The sequence below is a fragment of the Chiloscyllium plagiosum genome, unplaced genomic scaffold (assembly GCF_037043375.1).
Source record: "Chiloscyllium plagiosum isolate Xiang-an unplaced genomic scaffold, Cpla_swu_hap1 HiC_scaffold_24, whole genome shotgun sequence".
NCBI lineage: Eukaryota > Metazoa > Chordata > Chondrichthyes > Orectolobiformes > Hemiscylliidae > Chiloscyllium > Chiloscyllium plagiosum.
The window spans coordinates 62,305,434-62,323,648 of NW_028270162.1; the positions used below are offsets into that span (position 1 = coordinate 62,305,434).

The 18,215-nt window shown below is 42.8% G+C and overlaps 1 protein-coding gene across 3 annotated transcripts in view; it reads left to right on the top strand.

Moving 5' to 3' along the window:
• LOC122562879 (breakpoint cluster region protein) overlaps window positions 1–18,215 on the top strand; it is a 487,786-nt gene that overhangs the window by 341,351 nt on the left and 128,220 nt on the right. For all 3 annotated transcript variants that reach the window (XR_015761290.1, XM_043716188.2, XM_043716189.2), the window contains exon 14: window positions 5,181–5,255. Coding sequence is in view for 2 of the 3 variants with exons in the window: in XM_043716188.2 (XP_043572123.2) it covers window positions 5,181–5,255 (75 nt within the window). In the remaining variant the exon portion in view is untranslated. The remainder of the gene's footprint in view (window positions 1–5,180; window positions 5,256–18,215) is intronic.

An 18,215-nucleotide genomic window follows, 5' to 3' on the forward strand; every position in this document is an offset into this window, starting at 1 on the left:
CTGGCCAGTCAGCAATGCCCACATCCTACGAATGCCATGATGTGGAGGTGCTAATGTTGGACTAGGGTAGACAATGTTAGAAGTCACTCAACACCAGGTCATAGTCCAACAGATTTATTTGAAATCACAACCCTTCAGAGTACTGCCCCTTCATTAAACGAAGTCATTTCATCTGACGATGGAGCAATGCTCTGAAAGGTTGTGATTTCAAATAAACCTGTTGGACTATAACCTGGGTGTTGTGTGACTTCTGACTTTGACCACCCTGTGAATGAATAATAGAAAAAAAACCCACTCTACAAAAATCATCAATCCAGAAGGTCAACCTAGGTACAATGAAGAATGCAAGAGGGCGTGCCAGACGCAGCACCAAGAATGCCTACCAAAAAAAGGCACCAACCTAGTGAATACACAATATAAGGAGAAGGTGACTGCAGATGCTGGAGATCAGAGTTAAAGCATGTGGTACTGGAAAAGCACAGCAGGTCAGGCATCCGAGGAGCAGGAGAATGGAAGCTTCGAGCATAAGCTGATTCCTGATGAAGCACTTATACAATACTCATGTGCCAAACAGCATAAGCAAAAGGTGGTAGAACTAAGTGGCACGGTGGCACAGTGGTTAGCACTGCTGCCTCACAGCGCCCGAGACCCGGGTTCTCACCTCAGGCGACTGACTGTGTGGAGTTTGCACATTCTCCCCGTGTCTGCGTGGGTTTCCTCCGGGTGCTCCGGTTTCCTCCCACAATCCAAAGATGTGCAGGTCAGGTGAATTGGCCATGCTAAATTGCCCGTAGTGTTAGGTAATGGGTAAATGTAGGGGTATGGGTGGGTTGCGCTTTGGCGGGTCGGTGTGGACTTGTTGGGCCGAAGGGCCTGTTTCCACACTGTAAGTAATCTAATCTAATCTAGCCTTTCAGCCGGAGGACACTGTCCCCAAGACTTGTCCGGACTTGTCCTACCTGCCTATCTCCTTTCCCACCTATCCACTCCACCCTCTCCTTCCTGACCTATCACCTTCATCCCCTCCCCCACTCACCTATTGTACTCTGTGCTACTTTCTCCCCATCCCCACCCTCCTCTAGCTTATTTCTCCACGCTCCAGCCTCACTGCCTTTATTCCTGATGAAGGGCTTTTGCCCAAAACGTCGATTTCGAAGCTCCTTGGATGCTGCCTGAACTGCTGTGCTCTTCCAGCACCACTAATCCAGGTGCAGTTTCGGTGCTAAGCCACAATCTTTCAGGATGTTCTGAGATGTGATATTATTTACTGGACCCCAATACATGTTGGTTTGCTGTTTTGCACATTGTAAGCTTTGGGTCTGAGAATAATTTTATTCCTCCATAATTGCTGTTTGGTTGGAAAAACTTGCTTCACCCAGTCACCCTTCACATTCTTTTGTTTCAGGTAATTGTCCAATTCCTTTTTGAAAGCCTCACTTAAACCACTACACTTTCGGACAGTGTGTTCCAGAACTTAGCTACATTATTCACAGTCTGTAAATGTTTTTCATCATCGTTTTTTTGCTCCTTTTATGAATTACTTTAATTTTGCCCTCTTATTCTGAATACTTTCAGGAGTGGAAAGAGTTTCTCTCTATCTATGCTGCTTGGATCCCTCGTGATTTTGAAAATTCCTATTAACTCTCCTCTCATCTTTCTTAGGAAAATGGTCCTTACATCTCTAACTATCTCCATAACTGGAGTTCCTCACCCTTAGAACTGTTTGCATAAATCTTCTCTGCACTTTCTTTCATGCCTTCACATCCTTCCTAATATGTGGCGCCCAAAATTGTACACGGTACTCTCCCTGTGGTTGAATGAGTGACTTATATAATAACCTGCTTCAAGAAGACCACATCACCCCCTTTCCTAAGAAAGCACATGCAGTGTCCTTAATGACCCAGTGGCTCTGACCCCAATTATCATGAAGAGCAATGAATGGCTGGTCATGGCCTACATCAACTCTAGTCTCCCAGCCTGTCTCAATCCCCTAAACTTTGCATACTGTCTTAACAGGTCCACAATGAATACCATATCCCTAACCCTGCACTCATCCCTGGAACATTTGGACAACAAGGGCATGTACATCAGACTCCTGTTCATTTACTACAGCTCCACCTAGAGCACCATTATCCCCTCCAGACTATTCTCAAAACTTCATGACCTTGGTCTCGGCTCCGGTCTCTGCAACTATATCCTCAGCTTTCTGGCCCACAGATCGGATTCATTGGTAAGGTAGTGAAGATAGGTAACTGCACCTCATAACACGTAACACTTGAAGAGGATGTGTCCTCAACCCCCGACTGTACACCCTGTACATCCATGACTGTGTCACCAAATTCCCAATGAACGCCATCTACAAGTTCACTGACTACACCACCATAGCAGGATGAATATCTCACAATGACATTGGTCAAAGTATATAAGGAATATGGAGGGCTTGTTGACATGGTGCAGTCAGAGCAACCTCTCTCTCAATGTCGGCAAAACTAAAAAACTGATCATTGACTTCAGAAAGAAAGGATGAAAACATGCCCATTATACATCAACAGAACTGAGCATGAGAGGGTGGACGATGTCAATATCCTTGGAGGGGCGATAAGTGACAATCAGTCCTGGACTTCCCACGGTAAATGCGACAGACGAGAGCACAACAAGGCCTTTTCTTCCTCACACAGCTCATGAAATTTGGCATGTCCATAAGGACCCTCGCCAACTTGTACAAATGCGCCTTTGGAAGCATACTGTCCAGGTGCATTACGGCCTGGTATGGCAACTGCTCTGCCCAGGAATGTAAGAAACTACAGAAGGTGACGTGCACGGCCCAGACCATCACAGAAGCCAACCTTATATTCATGGACTCCACTTATGTGGCTCGCTGCTGCGGAAAGGCTGCCAACATCATCAAAGTAATAATCTCCTATAACCTTTTCCGTGTGGCAGAAGATACAGAAGCCTGAACATACACACCAGCAGGTTCAGCAACAGCTTCTTCTCGGCTATTATTAGATTGATGAATGGATTCCCTTGCCTCAAATAATGCAGATCTTGCTAAAGTTGATCACGCCTAGCGCGCACCCTGTGCAGTGTAAGCTGTATGCCTCTGTCTTAGTCTTTTTGATTTGTACATCCTTGCTTACTGTGATCTGCCCATACTGCTCATAAGCAAAGCATTCCACTGTACTTCATTACACGTGACAATAAATCAATCAATTAACCTGCTTCTGCTCTGCACCAACTAATAAAGCTTAGGTTATTGTATGCTTTATTAACTTATCTCTGAACTTCAAAGCATCAAAGAATTAATTAAGTGCAGAAGGAAAGCCATTGAGCCCATTGTGACTGCATTGACATCATGCTTGAAACCTGTCCTGCTGTCTTCAATGAGTAATGCACGTATACACACAGATCCCTCTACTCTGGCATATTCTTTCAAATTGAATCCTTTAATTTGCATTGTTTCTTCATGTTCTTCCTAATAAAATTAATTACGTCATGTTTATTTAAGTTGAAGTTCATCTCATTCCACCAACTCATCATTAGCCTAGGAGCATAGAAATAAGAGCAGCTGTTGACACCGACCCACTACCTAATCAGACCATGACTGATTGATTGCCCACCTCAATGCCACTTTCCAACAGGATCTCCATATCCCTTGATGCTGTTAGTCTCTAAGAAGTCCTGCAAGAGGTTAGTCTGTTGATAGTATGCAATTTACTATCATTGAGATAGTTAAATCTGCATTCTCCCCATATGCTGCCATATGCTGAGTTTCACCAGCAATTTCTGTTTTGTTTCAGATCTCTAGCATCTGCAGTTCTTTGTTTTATTTTACTATCATTGTGTACTGTTGAATGTTTCTACCCCTTGTACAAGTAGAACAGTCATACCCACCAGCGTATTTGAATGCAGGGTTATTGAAAGGGAAAGTATTGCAGCCTCTCTTTTTTTTTAATGGGAGCTCTTTCATACGTTTGTTTGATAAAACACTAGCAGGTTGCTGAAACATAAATCCACAAGCCTCAAATTACTGAACCTGCTAGTACAATGTCACATTGACTGAATTATTATCAGTTTACCAACTGAATTCTGAAAACATTCTGCTTATAACCTGTACACACTCCTTACCCAAAGGGGATGGTCAGTACAAATCATCAGGCATCAAAACTTAATAGGTTTGAACTCTCAGTAGATAAACAGGCACCAAGACTGACATGAATAAACCATTGTGAATCCTCTAACTATATTGTCACTGTGCTTGTTAACACAGTGTGTTAATACACCATTACTCCTTTGAATGAGGTTGACAAAGAACATCAACAATTGCTTGTGCTTCTCCAAGCTAGAATTAATTCAATTTCTCTGATTGCTTGCCATGTAAATCCAGTTGCTGCAGCAAATTAGTATTTTAGCTATTCACAGCTCAGGAATCTTGAAACAGATATCATTCAGCACAGAATGTACTGTTTGTGAGGAGAAAGATGACCAATTAAGAAAATTAATGTCAGAAAATTCTGTTGCTGTGGCTGAAAGAATTTTAAGTATGCTAAGCCTGTAAACAAAGGAAAATTAACCTACATTTAAAGTTACCGTATTCTTGCCCAATTTGCCAATATTTTGGAGAAAACCTGGAACAAACATCAAACCATTCAAAATGCATTGGCTTCATCAATATTATGTCAGTCTTATTCATTGAGAACAGTAAGTGTTTATAGGTCTACAATAGTTATGATGTAACATGTGAAAGCCTGGTGATAGAGAAGTTATATTTTAATTTATGACTATTCATATGCATAGCTCATCCAGCCTAAAGTTGATTCCTATTAAAGGTTCATCATCTTTCTGATTGATTGTTGTACCTCGTAAGCAGAAGACTTTTTTTAAATTCCAGTGTTTTTTAATCCATTCACAGGATGTAGGCATCACAGGCTCGGCCAGCACTTATTGACCATCCCTAATTGTTCAGAGGGCTGTTGAGAGTCATCATATTTATTAAACCCTCTTTAAAATGATCTAGTAACTTTTGTCAGATGGGTTTTTAATAAATTTGACCAGACAAATCAATTACATAAAAGTATTTTATTCAAATAATAATAGCATCAAAAGATGAGAACAAATTACAATGGCACTTCAATTAATTGCTAATCATACAATTCACTATGCTTTTACTTTGCTTGCAGATGATGAATCCCCTGGCCTTTATGGGTTCCTGAATGTAATTGTCCATTCAGCTACTGGATTCAAACAGATATCAAGTAAGCCAATAAATACGTTACTGTTACTGATACTTTAACCAATGTTAGTTTCTGAATTCTGAGCTTCTTCTGCTAGTTTGCATGATTCAATCATGGGATATCTGGAAAATGAATCTATTTTAAATTTCAAAACTCAATAAATGCATACAGAAATGACTGTGAAATGGTAATATTATTGAGAGATACAGATACATTAATGTATGTAGACATAGAAGAGTGATTGGATTTCAGTAATCTCATTGAGGTATTTAGATAGTCTCATGCATTACTATGAAGTGCACTTTTTCATTGAGATTTTGTTTACTTTTTGGTGTTTCCTTATTGAATGATGGCAGTGGTGGCAGGTACTAATATCCTGGGTGGGAAATTTGCTGGTGCTATTCGGGTGGGTTTAAACTAGCTCAGCAGGGAGATGGGAACCGGAGGTGTAGTTGCAGTGCACAGGAGGATGAGAGTAGGGAGGTCACAGGAATGTGCTGGCAGACAGCGAAGTGGTTTGAAGTTCAACGCCAGAAGTATCTGAAATAAAGTAGGTGAGCTTGCAGCATGGATAGGTACCTGGGACTCGATGTTGTGGTCATTTTGGAGACAGCAGGGTGAGGAATGGATGATGCAGGTTCTAGGGTTTAGATCTTTCATTAAGAACAGGCAAGGTGGTAAAAGAGGAGGAGGTGTGACCTTGTTAGTCAAGGATAGTATAACGGTGGCTGAGAGAACTTTTGACGAGGACTTGTCTACTGAGGTAGTGTGGGCTGAGGTTAGAAACAGGAGAGGAGAGGTCACGCTGCTTGGAGTTTTTTATAGGCCTCTGCAGAGTCCCAGGGAGGTGGAAGAGAGGATTAGCAAAATTATTCTGGGTAGGAGTGAAAGGAACAGGGTGGTCATTATGGGGGACTTTTAACTCCCCAACATTGACTGGAAATGCTATAAGAGATGGAAATGTGTTGCTGGAAAAGCGCAGCAGGTCAGGCAGCATCTAGGGAACAGGAGAATCGACGTTTCGGGCATTAGCCCTTCTTCATTCCTGAAGAAGGGCTAATGCCCGAAACGTCGATTCTCCTGTTCCCTGGATGCTGCCTGACCTGCGCTTTTCCAGCAACACATTTCCATCTCTGATCTCCAGCATCTGCAGACCTCACTTTCTCCTGGAAATGCTATAACTCTAGTGTGTACAGTTCTGGTCCCCATATTTCGGGAAGGATGTGGAAGCATTGGAAAAGGTGCAGAGGAGATTTACGAGGATGTTGCCTGGTCTGGAGGGAAGGTCTTATGAGGGAAGGCTGAGAGACTTGGGTCTGTTCCCATTGGCAAGAAGAAGGCTAAAAGGGGATTTGATAGAGACATACAAGATGATCAGAGAGTTAGATAGGATAGACAGTGAAAGTCTTTTTCCTAGGATGATGATGTCAGCTTGTACGAGGGGGCATAACTACAAATTGAGGGGTGATAGATTTAAGACAGATGTCAGAGGCAGGTTTTTTACGCAGAGTGTGGTAAGGGGGTGGAATGCCCTACCTGCTAATGTAGTCAACTCAACCACATTAGGGAGTTTTAAACAATCCTTAGATAAGCACATGGATGATGATGGAATAGTGTAGGGTGACGAGCTGAGAATAGTTCACAGGTCGGCGCAACATTGAGGGCCGAAGGGCCTGTTCTGCGCTGTATTGTTCTATGTTCTGAACCATCATTTTTTCACCCTTCCCTCTTTCAATCCTGCAGGACTGACATTTGTGTACAATTTCACGAATGCCAGCAGTACAGGATATTCGAATATTTTACTCAGATGGTAATTTTTCATGTGTAAGTCTTAACCGTGAATTGATTTTTTTGATTAAGGAAGACATCAAAGCTAAATCCAGTTTCATTCTTATTCTATGTTTTTTAGTAGGTTTTCACTGTACAATTTAGGAGCATAATCTCTCCTGTCCAGTCAGAGAGCAGACAGATTTGATTACAACCTTGTTGGGGTCAATTGCAGCACTGATAGTTATGACCTTGATTGAGAACAGAGACCAGGAACCAAGCCTTAATAGTACACTTTCTCCCCATATCCCTGTACATTCTTTCGTTCAGATACTGTAACAGTGTAGCTCTCATTTCATTCTGCCTCTACCACACACTCAGGCGGCACATTTCAGATCTTAATTGTTGCATCATGAGATTTGAGCTGAAAAATGTGTTGCTGGAAAAGCGCAGCAGGTCAGGCAGCATCCAAGGAGCAGGAGAATCGACGTTTCGGGCATAAGCCCTTCAGGAATCGATGAGATTTGTCTAATTTATGTTGATATTACTGACAATATGATCTGACATAAGTAAGAAAGAAGACACCTGTTGAGAATGGGAGGCGGTACGGTGGTACAGTGGTTAGCACTGCTGCCTCACAGCGCCAGAGACCTGGGTTCAATTCCCGACTCAGGCGACTGTGTGGAGTTTGCACATTCTCCCCATGTCTGCGTGGGTTTCCTCCGGGTACTCCGGTTTCCTCCCACAGTCCAAAGATGTGCAGGTCAGGTGAATTGGCCATGCTAAATTGCCCGTAGTGTTAGAAAAGGGGTAAATGTATGGAGGGGTTGCTCTTCGGCGGGTCGGTGTGGACTTGTTGGGCCGAAGGGCCTGTTTCCACACTGTAAGTAATATAATCTAATGTAACGAGCATGTGAAGAGAGAGATCTTAGACAATAAAATAGAGACCTGTATTTGAGAATTTGTTATGAACAGAAATAAATAAAGGACTGTACAGTACGTAAAAAGTTGAAGACCCTGACTTAGTGATAAGGAACAGGCAACCTCAGGGACAGTGTACATGCAGACACACCACAGCCTAAGATCCTTTGGAAGGGTAGCTCAATGTTTAAGTTGTAGTATTGGTAAAAACCACAAAATAAAGCATGGTGGCAGTTAACAAAAAAACCTCAACAGCCAAAAACTAAAGCTAAAACTGAGTCCAAGGGACTCTGCTGATAAGAGAAATCTGACTTAGGACAGAATCTCAGAAGATTTTGAAGATGGAGCTACATACAAAACAAACTGGGAAGACACTGAAGGTAGGCCAAGACACAACATTCGTGTAAAAAAACAAGAGCTGGAAAAGGAGGAGTCTCCTAAGGCAGGGGGAAGATCTCCAAAGTCTTCAATTACTGGGCTTCAGCGCAGGGACCTGGGTTTGATTCATGCCTTGGGCGACTGTCTGTGTGGAGTTTGCACATTCTCCCCTTGTCTGCGTGAGTTTCCTCCGGGTGCTCCGGTTTCCTCCCACAGTCCAAAGATGTGCAGGTCAGGTGAATTGGCCATGCTAAATTGCCCTTAGTGTTAGGTGCATTAGTCAGGAGTAAATATTGGATAGGGGAATGGGTCTGTGTGGGTTACTGTTCGGAGGGTTGTTGTGGACTTGTTGGGCCAAAGGGCCTGTTCCCATACTTTAGGGAATCTAATCTAATCATTTCTCAACTTCTTGATAATATAGAAGTCCCACAATGAGGTCAGAAGTTGGAACTCTGGGAACAGCAGTTTCGTGCTATTGAACAATTTCAGGCTTATACATGAAGGAATGGTATAATCAAGTCTGTATGTTTTTATATGCTGTAGATTCAGTAACTGACAGTGTTCTGGTTAATCAAATTAGGGAAGAAAGAGTATGTTCCATCATTACAGCATTTGTCCTTAGGCCAAAGAGATATTTAGACAGCACTGAAAAAAGTAAATCAGTGATCTCAGCATTTACAAGAATCAGGTTGGGATATCTGGTCGTCATGGACAGGTTGGACCGATGGGTCTGTTTCCATGTTGTACATCTCTATGACTCTATAAGTGTTTGTAATATATTTATATCATCTGGCGGGAAGTTGTGGTTACGGAGCTTTGAAGAATGAATTTGTTAGAGATCATAACGTAGTTGGTGTGTGAAGGATGAGAAGTTATCAGACTTCCTTCAATCCATTGGAGGATTTAAGGTTGCAACAAGCAATTCAACTCACTACACAGGCAGAAATCAGTGCCCACAATCACTCAGTATTTCAGGGAAACATTGGAGATCCTTCTGACACAATCAATTTGATAGCCTCCTTTGGGGATTGTTCACGCATCCAACAGGCCCTTAAAATGCCAAGAATGGGAATCAATATCACTGACTATGTTAGGTTGTACAAGTTGTCGGTGCAAACAGAATCACAACGTCCAGCAGGTGAGCTAAGCGCTAGTGACCAATTGGAGCATATTAGAAAAATTGTAAGTTAACAGCATCGTCATCACCTTAACAACAAAGAAAATGTCCTGCAAAAGGGAAAAATTTCAGAGAAATGGAAATCATGCAACAAGGAAGCTGTTTAAATTAAAGGTACAGAACAAAAGGCACATAAAACATTCCTGGAGAAAGACTCAACAGATTATAGACCATCAACCTTTTACGGTACAGGGACTCGAAACAAAAGTTAAGTTCCAAACAAGAACAGCTGTCTCAATACTGATTGGTAGTTTGCCGTGGTTGAAGTTTGTGAGATTCAAACCTGCGAACGTGTCTCCTGGACCTTGGAGATTTAAGTTTTAGGCATGTGGGCAGATCATGACGCAGCTCAGTCACAGAGGAAAATATATGAATTAAACATCATTTAGATTTCATTGTTGAGTGTAAATATATGTACCTGTTTCTGTCTCTTAGAGTGGATACAGGACTTAAGAATGACAGTGGGAGAGGCATTTCGGCTTAAATTTCCACAGCTATATAAAGGTTTGAAAAATTGAAGTAGCAGTATCATATTATTTTGCCAGAAGATATTAAACTCATCTTGTCAGGAAAATTCTTTATGCTTTGGTGAGAGAAGTAAAATCTCAGTGAAACGGCATGATGGAAAGCAGAGTCATATTGCCAAAGACAGAACTAACAGTTGTGTGTAGGACTAGCAACTGTTTCCAAGTCAGACTGAGAACCAAGATTTGATGTGCATCTTACTCAAATAAACAGATAAGTTAAAAGGAAATCCAATCTGTTTCATCTATTGATGATAATTTGGCAACAAACAAGTATTTCACTGGATGCCAACAGTGTGTTCTGGCAGATACCATGAGACCAAGAGTCATAATTGCTGACACCCCCTCCAAAGAGCAGCGCTCCATTCTCTCCGCACCAATCCCCATTTCACCATAAAACCCATTAACCAAGGCGGGGATGTAGAAGTCAGGAGGACGGACCTCTGTATTGCAGAAGTCAAACACCAGCTCTCCAATACCATGTCCTGCCTCCCTCTTGACCATGACCCCACCATGATCAATCAGGCCACTATCACCCACACGGTCCTTGAACTCATCACCTCCTGTGATCTCCCTTCCACCACCTCCAACCTCATAGACCCGCAGCCCCGCACTGCTCAGTCCTGTCTGCTCCCCAAGATCGAGGAGAAAGTGAGGTCTGCAGATGCTGGAGATCAAAGTTGAAACTTTATTGCTGGAACAGCACAGCAGGTCAGGCAGCATCCAGGGAACAGGAGATTCGACGTTTCGGGCACAGGCCCTTCTTCAGGAGATTCGACGTTTCGGGCACAGGCCCTTCTTCAGGGCCTGTGCCCGAAACGTCGAATCTCCTGTTCCCTGGATGCTGCCTGACCTGCTGTGCTGTTCCAGCAATAAAGTTTCAACTGCTCCCCAAGATCCACAAGCCCAACCACCATGACCAAACCATTATCTCCTGCCCCACCGAACTCATTTCTTCCTACCTCAAATCCATTCTCTCCCCCTTGGTCCATGCATTTCCCACCTACATCCAGGACACTAGCCACACCTTCAAAAACTTCCAGTTCCCTGGCCCCAGCGATTCATCTTCACTATGGATGTGCAGTCCTTATACTATTCCCCATATTGACAGCCTACAGGCCTTCAGTTTCTTCCTCTCCAACAGACCCATCCAGTCCCCCTCCACCAATACCCTCCTTTGCCTTGCTGAATTAGTCCTCCCTGTCAATACCTTTTCCTTCAATTCTTCCCCTTTCTTGCCCTCTCTGTTTCTATCTCCAGCGACAGTTTATGGACTGACATTTACTAAAACCCACAGACTTCCAGAACTGCCTACGCATACACTGCCTCCCACATTCTGCAAAAACTCCATCCCATTTTCCCAATTCCTCTGTCTCCGTCGCACCTGCTCTGACCAGGAGATGTTCCAGATGTCCACCTATTTTAAACAATGTGCTTTTCTCTCCTCTGTTATCCAGACAGGACTCTACTGAACATCCTCATTCCCCATTCCACTGCTCTAACCCCCCCCCCCCAACCTCCAAACATAATAAAGACAGGTTCCTCCTTGTCCTCATTTTCCACTCCACCAGTCTCCACATCCAACGTATCATCCTCAAACACTTATGTCAACTCCAAGTAGACCCCACCACCCAGAACATCTTCCCCTCCCAACCCATCTATGCCTTCCGCAACAACCATTCCCTTTGCCATTCCTTGGTTTGCGCTACTCTCCCCACCAACCCCCCAACTCCCCCAGTACCTTCCTCTGCAACTGTAAAAGATGCAAAACCTGCTGGCAGACCCCCCCCTCACCTTCATCCAGGGCCCCAAACAGTCTTCCAGATGAAACAACAGTTCACTTGCATCTCCTTGAACCTAGTTTAGTGCATCCAGTGCTTCAGATGTGGTCTTCTCTACATCGGTGAGATCACATGTAAACTAAGGGAACGTCTTGTTGAGCATCTCAGTGGGTCTGTAAGGGGCAGCCTGACCTCCCAGTTACTACCAATTTCAATCTGTCTTTCCACTCCCTCTCTGACATATCCATCCTCTGCCTCCTCCATTGCCACAGTGAATCAGACTGCAAATTGGAGGAATAACACCTTGTTTTTCACCTGAGCAGCCTACAGCCCGGAGGACTCAACATTGAGTTCTCCGATCTCAAATAACCTTTTCAGCCCCACTGCCACCCTTCCATCTCATCTACCAACCCTTCCTTCCAGCTACCAATCACATTCATCCCTTGCATTGACCAACCAGGTTGTACCCACCACCTGTATTCACCTTTTACTACATCACCATTCTGTCCCCTGCCCACCCAAAACCCTCAAGCCGACCCCTTTATCTCAGCTCCCCTTATCCCCACCTCCATTCCTAACAAAGAGTTATATCTGAAATGTCGATTTTTCTACCTGCCCTGGCTTGCAGTGTTCTTCCAGCCTCCTGCTTGTCTACTTTGGATTCCAGCACCTGTAGTTTTGATTTGTTTCTGACTACATTTATTGCACCATTTTGACAGAATTATCCAGCATTTGGATTCTTCTCTCCAGAAATTCTGTGAAGGACAATGCTGGAAGGGAAATGGAGACACCTGCCACATTGATGACATCCTAGTGAATGATCAAATGAAGAAGAAACACAACCACATAGTCAGTAATGTGTTAAAAGTCTTACACTAAGCGAAAAATGTCAATTGTCTAGAGAGATGATTTGTATAGAAACAAATCTCCAAAATGTCTTAATCCATACAGAGATTAAGATTTAGGCTACTGAGGTCTGACTGTGGTGGGGTCTACTTGAAGTTGGCATAAGTGTTTGAGGAGTAATCTATGTGTCAGCCATGGTGCAACTATTGATGGAGTGGATATAGAGTGGAGCTGGAAAAAGCACAGCAGGTCAAGTAGCATCAGAGGAGAAAGGAAATTGACGCTTCAGGTCAGAACCTTTCATCAGGACTCTGCTTCGCAGTATAGTTTTCAGCAACTTGCAGATAGTGAGAACTGCAGATGCTGGAAAGTCAGAGTGGATACAGAGTGGAGCTGGATAAAGTACAACAGGTCAAGCAGCATCAGAGGAGAAGGGGAATTAATGTTTCAGATCAGAACCTTTCATCAGGACTGCCAATGTGGACCGATGGGCCAAAGGGCCTTTTTCTGTAGATCTGTATGGTTCTATAGAAGATTTTTTAGTGTATAGCCATAGAATGGTTGTACCAAAATCAGTGCAAAGAGACATTCTACAAAAATTCCATGGGGGACATCTAGGTATTAAAATATGCAGAAGAAGAGCACAGAAATCAGTGTTATAGTCAGCCATTTCAAAATCGCACACAATAAAATTTTGTCATGCCAAATGTGTGTCTTAAAAAGCCAAGAACCTACAGAGCCAATGAATCCATCAAACTTTTGTGTTATGCACCAGAGCAAACACTTCAAAATGTATTAAGAAGATAGCCTAGACCTTAGAGGAGAAAGTGAGGTCTGCAGATGCTGGAGATCAGAGCTGGAAATGTGTTGCTGGAAAAGCGCAGCAGGTCAGGCAGCATCCAGGGAACAGGAGAATCGACGTTTCGGGCATAAGCCCTTCTTCAGGAATGAGGAAAGTTTGTCCAGCAGGCTAAGATAAAAGGTAGGGAGGAGGGACTTGGGGTAGGGGCGTCGGAAATGTGATAGGTGGAAAGAGGTCAAGGTGAGGGTGATAGGTCAGACTGGGGTGGGGGCGGAGAGGTCGGGAAGAAGATTGCAGGTTAGGAAGGCGGTGCTGAATTCGATGGATTTGACTGAGACAGGGTGGGGGGAGGGGAAATGAGGAAACTGGTGAAATCCGAGTTCATCCCTTGTGTTTGGAGGGTTCCTAGGCGGAAGATGAGGCGTTCTTCCTCCAACCGTCGTTTTGTTGTGGTCTGACGATGGAGGAGTCCAAAGACCTGCATATCCTTGGTGGAGTGGGAGGGGGAATTGAAATGTTGAGCTACAGGGTGGTTGGGTTGGTTGGTCCGGGTGTCCCAGAGGTGTTCTCTGAAACACAACATTTCAATTCCCCCTCCCACTCCACCAAGGATATGCAGGTCTTTGGACTCCTCCATCGTCAGACCACAACAAAACGACGGTTGGAGGAAGAACGCCTCATCTTCCGCCTAGGAACCCTCCAAACACAAGGGATGAACTCGGATTTCACCAGTTTCCTCATTTCCCCTCCCCCCACCCTGTCTCAGTCAAATCCATCGAATTCAGCACCGCCTTCCTAACCTGCAATCTTCTTCCCGACCTCTCCGCCCCCACCCCAGTCTGACCTATCACCCTCACCTTGACCTCTTTCCACCTATCACATTTCCGACGCCCCTACCCCAAGTCCCTCCTCCCTACCTTTTATCTTAGCCTGCTGGACAAACTTTCCTCATTCCTGAAGAAGGGCTTATGCCCGAAACGTCGATTCTCCTGTTCCCTGGATGCTGCCTGACCTGCTGCGCTTTTCCAGCAACACATTTTCAGCCTAGACCTTAACCTTGTCTTATTTTAAAGGCAGGTGCTTGGCATTGCATACCAGATGCAGTTCCATTGATCAAATTACCAGATTTGAAGCAAAGCACACTTTATTCAGACACTGTAGTTAAAATACAAACAAAAGAAAGTAGAAATTGGAATAACTTGGAAAATAATTGGAAAATTTATATTGAAAGATTATTTAACTACTAACCGTAACACAGAGTATAGTGGGAGGATATGTTGTGGCTGTACAGGACATTGATTTTGCCAGTTTTGGAGTACTGAGTGTAATTTTGGTGTCTCTCCTATAGGAAGGATATTGTGAAACTTGAAAGAGTTCAGAGAAGATTTGCAAGAAAGTTGCCAGGGTTGGAGCTACAGGAGAGGCTGGGCTATTTTCCCTGGAGCATCGGAGGCTGAGGGGGGAGTCCAAAACTAGAGGGCATAAGTTTGAGGTGAGAATGGAAAGATTTAAAAGGGACCTAAGGGATCATTTTTTTCCATGCAACGGATGGTGCATGTATGGAATGAGCTGCTAGAGGAAGTGGTGGAGGCTGGTACGATTACAACACTTAAAAGTCATTTGGATGAGTATATGAATGGGAAGGGGTTAGAGGGATATGGGCCAAATGCTAGCAAATGGGACTAGATTTGTATAGGATATCTGGTTGGCATTGACAAATTGGACTGAAGGGTCTGTTTCCATGCTGTACATTTCTATGACTCTGTAATTGTTCCAATATAATAACATTCCATAACACACCCTTGGCAAAAGGCAAATTCAGGGAAACAGATTGTCTCATATGCAATTCTAGCAACAGGAAGAGAACCCCCAGCTTTTAGCTGTAACCGAGAGAGGAAAAACAACTTTCACATCCAGCTTCAAGACCCCAACAGATGCTCCTGTAAAATAAAACTAAAAACCCTGGTTCTGTGTCAGCTTTCCCCACCCATTCAGGCTGCTTCTACTGTTCCAATTTTTAAAAAGACCCAGATCCCACAGTTTGTTTATTTGATGGGCTCAGTGGTTAGCACTGCTGCCTCACAATGCCAGGGACCTGCGTTTAATTCCAGCCTCGGGCAACTATCTTTGTGGAGTTTGCACATTCTCCTCGTATCTGCGTAGGTTTCCTCTGTTCTCCGGTTTCCTCCCACAATCCAAAGATGTGCAGGTCAGGTGAATTGGCCATGCTAAATTGCCCATAGTGTTAGGTGCATTATTCAGGGTAAATATAGGGTTGGGAATGGGTCTGGGTGAGTTACTCTTCGGAGGGTCGGTGTGAACATGTTGGGCAAATGGCCTGCTCCATATTGTAGGGAATCTAATAGTCAGCTCTTACTTCTGTCTTAAAACCTTTATTCATTAAAAAAAACACTCAGGATGAAATACACCTTTTAAAGCCATAGTATTGTGATGCCTCCCCTTAAAACAACCACCAATATACAAAGATGGCTTCAGTTTTAAAAACCTTTAGTTTTATGCTATTAGTGCACTACAGTACATATACATTACATTGACTCTAAGCATACAAACTTGCACTACTACAATCCACATCAGTCCATTTTTCCCACCACTGAACACTGTCTTCCACCATTAACGTCACAACAATGTGTCAGCAATTACATGCTCTCGTCCTGCCACGTGTGTAATTTTCAAATAGAATGGCTGCAATAATAAGCTCCATCTAAACAGTCTGGAATTTTTATCCATAAATTTTTCCAAAAACTTTAAGGGATTATAATACAATTGTTTCAGATGCATTATTGGCGATAGAAATGTATAAACACCAACACAAACTTGTGAATTTTTGATTTCTTGTCTGCTTCCTGTTTTATCACATGCTCTCCTACTTTCAAATGCTGTCTAGCCAACTCACCTGCTCTATTTAATCTTTCCCTAAAGTTTGACACACAGTCCAAATATGGTGTCTCTGAACTCCAACTCACCAATTTCTCCTTAATTAATTTCACCTCATGCCCAAAAACTAATTCAATTGGACTGAATTTAGGTGATTCATTAGGTGCATCCTTAATTGCAGAAAGTACAATTGGAATTCCTTTATCTCAGTCCTCTGGATAGTCTTGACTATAAGCCCTCAACATGGTCTTTAAAGTTTAATGCCAGCATTCTGATGCTCCCTGTGATTCTGGATGGCATGCAGTGGATTTGAATTGTTTTATTCCCATGCTGTCCATAACTTCCTTGAGTGACTTTAATGTAAAATTTGACCCTTGATCTGATTGTATCTCTGTGAGTAGTCCATATTTAGTAAAAAAAAAATTTGTATAGAGCCGTGATACCGCATAACGGAATGGCCGTGGAAATCCAGTAGACACATTCATTAGTGATTCCAACTTTTCATTTTAGGTAAGGATCCAGTGCAATCAATTAAGGCTTTTGTGAAAGGTTCTTCAGATGCAAAATAGATATTAAGGAAGCTGGTGCTATCACTGCCTAAAGTTTTCCAATTACCTGACATGTCCGGCAAACTTCAATCATATCCATATGCAGTGTAGGCCAATAAAAATGTTTTTTATTTTGGCTTGAGTTTGCCTTACTTGCAAATGACCTCCTACTGGTAATTCATGTGCTCCTGCATCACCACCTTTCTATAACCCATCAGAAATACAACTTAGAGTTATAGAAACAAATAGCACAGAAACAGACCCTTCGGTCCAACTAGTTCAAAAAATTTGATGAACTTCTGCCCATGTCTCATCAATCTGGATATGTGATGATCTCCATTTACTCATCAAGACATCATTTTCATAACAGTTAACATTCTGGAATACAATTAGATTCTTCTGTGTGTGGTTTTTGATACAACTGCTTTACGTTTGCATCTTCCTGTTGTAATTCAGCTAATTTATCTGAATTAAAAATAGCCACCTTGTCCTCCACCTGTTCTTGCTTTTTTTTACTCAACCATTTGATCAAACATAGTCTCTGATAATCAAACTTCAACTTCCTTATCTTTATTCTTTGATTTCTCCTCCTGTTTTAACCTGTGCCTTTGTGACCCTGTTACCACAGTCAGGAAACATCCCAGAAAGTACTTCCTGTAACACCTCAATTGCCTGATTTTCCACTGGCTTTTCAACCACCGTAGGCATCACTTACACCTGTAAACTGTATGCCTGGAACCAGGACATTCTCTATTACTCTACCACGACTTCACTTTTCACTGAACTCTCCAATGTCATTTAAGTGAAGACTGCTCTTCTTACCATGAATTCCATATTGCCACTTTTTCTGGCTTACTTTTTCTGAATTACATATCTCCTCATCTCTTACCATCAGAGATTGACTTCCTTCCATTTCTCTTAAAATTTCAATTTTTTACTTATTGCATTTGTCCACTTTTAAATACTGCAGGTCACTCTGCAGCGACGATTTTTATTTTTCTGTAAACCTTTGTATTTGGTTTACCTGTTCCCTTTTGTTTCAACTTTGCATTTCTATAACATAATTAAGTATGTAGCAAGTAGGAAGTAGAAGCTCGAGTAGACCATGGGGCCTATTCAGCCTTTTGCACCGTTGAGTATGATCAGGACTGGCTTTTTGTCTTCAACTATACTTTTTTGCCATTTTGTTGATTCCATCAGAGATTAAAAATCTCCACTTCTCTTGGCTTTAAGTAATCATGGTCCATCCATACCCTTCTTAAGAAGGGAAATTAAAAAGATCTGCAACATTTTGTGTGAAGAAATTTCTCCATATCTCAATCCTAAATGATTGCTCCCTTAT